A 2,249-nucleotide genomic window follows, 5' to 3' on the forward strand; every position below is an offset into this window, starting at 1 on the left:
GAACAAACTGATGTATGTGTGAGAAATGGATATTTATGAAGATCAATCGCAGCCAATGTCTCACAAGGTAAAGATTTCTTTTTTCTTTTTTTTTTAAATCAATGTAATACAAACATTTTTGAGAAATAAGTAATTTGTACATTTACCTTATTGGTAAGGGAAAAAACATTGTGTAGCTGTGTGTAGCTCACACCACGAGTTCAACTTTCATTTCATGAACAGTAGGGATTAGTGTATTTTATTCATTCACCCAAACATACGTAAGTTTCAAATGCACTGGCTCAGTTAACATTTATAGTTTAGTAATAATAGCAGTGTAGATCTTATTTGCATTTGAAGTGATATAAATCCTGTAAACATATATAGAAGGTAATATCATATGGATTTCTCCAGTTCTCTGCACTGGCGTTTAGCAAAACCGGAAGTATCTATGCACACACTCGCTAGACCGGAAATCCAAGATGGCGGACTTATGCAACTATTCCATTGGCAGTGAGCGTTTTGCGCATTGTTTATGTGCCTGGCGCCTCGCGTTTTTGCAGGAGCGCTTTAAGTGCCTGAAGTTGAAAAAAAAGCAACTCTGAGCAGAAAAGTGTCCAAAGTCATTCATGTTTTTTTCCATTGTCCAATCAAATGAATGGAGAGGCGGGCCTTCCGTTGTGCTGATGAAAGTTTACTGTTGCTTGGACCCACACGGATCTCCGTTTCCCTGTCTCCTGCGTGTTTGTGCACCTCTCACCCTCGATCAAGATCAGAGCAAGCGCCTTTTGCTTGTAAATTTTTTTTGGTTTCTGCTAATATAAAAGTTTAACAGCAAACTTGAGCGCTCGCGCTACACTGACAGGACAGCTGATTCAGTGGTTGCCTATCAACATAAAAACCTCAGCGCACTGCGCCTCGTGTTTTCAGACCTGAAAAACGTGTTCTGTCTGATCGGGGCCTTACTCCTCCTCCGCCTCTTTCGCCGGTTTACTGCTCCGTCTCTTTCGCCGGTTTACTCCTCCTCCGCTTCTTTACTCGTCCTCCGCTTCTTTCACCGGTTTACTCCTCCTCCGCCTCTTTCGCCGGTTTACTGCTCCGTCTCTTTCGCCGGTTTACTCCTCCTCCGCTTCTTTACTCGTCCTCCGCTTCTTTCACCGGTTTACTCCTCCTCCGCCTCTTTCGCCGGTTTACTGCTCCGTCTCTTTCGCCGGTTTACTCCTCCTCCGCTTCTTTACTCGTCCTCCGCTTCTTTCACCGGTTTACTCCTCCTCCGCCTCTTTCACCGGTTTACTCCTCCTCCACCTCTTTCGCCGGTTTACTATTCGGTTTACTTGTCCTCCGCCTCTTTCACCGGTTTACTCCTCCTCCACCTCTTTCGCCGGTTTACTATCCGGTTTACTCCTCCTCCGCCTCTTTCACCGGTTTACTCCTCCTCCGCCTCTTTCGCCGGTTTACTATTCGGTTTACTTGTCCTCCGCCTCTTTCACCGGTTTACTCCTCCTCCGCCTCTTTACTCTTCAGTTTACTTCTCCGCCTCTTTCGCGTGTTTACTCCTCCTCCGCCTCTTTCTCCGGTTTACTCCTCCTCGGCCTCTTTCTTCAGTTTACTCCTCCGCCTCTTTCTTCAGTTTACTCCTCCTCCACCTCTTTCACCCCTTTACTCCTCCTCTGCCTATTTCTTCGGTTTACTCCTCCTCCGCCTCTTTCGCCGGTTTACTCCTCCACCTCTTTCGCCGGTTTACTCCTCCTCCGCTGCTCCTCCTCTGGCTAGTTTTGTTCCATGTCACCGGGAGTTTCGCCGGCGGTTGAATCAGCGTCGCCCCGGGACTCACAAACCTCACTCCAGTCTCTTAATTGCGCACCACGCGGTGCTGGAAATGTAGCCGGTTAATAATCTTTTCCTCATGTAAACACTTGAACTTAAACTGCATGTCGGCATATAATTTAATCAGTGAAGAAACATCATAAATTACAACACACAGACATCTCGTAAAATATTTCATTACATTTCAGATATTTTACGAAGGATTCAACTATGCGAAGACTTATTTTGATTATTGAATTGTCAAAATAATATGAAAAACAGTCTAATTACCTGAAAAGACACACTCTCTCTCTCTCTCACACACACACACACACACAGCTGTAGTGATTGTTGTGTTATTAATGTCTCTGTTCTTGTGTTCAGATGCCTGTTTTCTCACACTGGATCCAAACACAGCAAACACTGAACTCACTCTGTCTGGGGAGAACAGAAAGGTGACACGT

General features: G+C 45.3%; 1 protein-coding gene across 1 annotated transcript in view; it reads left to right on the forward strand.

The window, feature by feature from the left end:
• Positions 1–461: 461 nt before the first annotated feature.
• LOC107749908 (stonustoxin subunit beta-like) overlaps positions 462–2,249 on the forward strand; it is a 2,493-nt gene continuing 705 nt past the window's right edge. Inside the window, exon 1 of the mRNA XM_016565133.1 lies at positions 462–492. Within this exon, the coding sequence (XP_016420619.1) occupies positions 462–492 (31 nt within the window). The remainder of the gene's footprint in view (positions 493–2,249) is intronic.

This window comes from Sinocyclocheilus rhinocerous, unplaced genomic scaffold (genome assembly GCF_001515625.1).
Source record: "Sinocyclocheilus rhinocerous isolate Xijiao unplaced genomic scaffold, SAMN03320098_v1.1 scaffold2287, whole genome shotgun sequence".
Lineage (NCBI taxonomy): Eukaryota > Metazoa > Chordata > Actinopteri > Cypriniformes > Cyprinidae > Sinocyclocheilus > Sinocyclocheilus rhinocerous.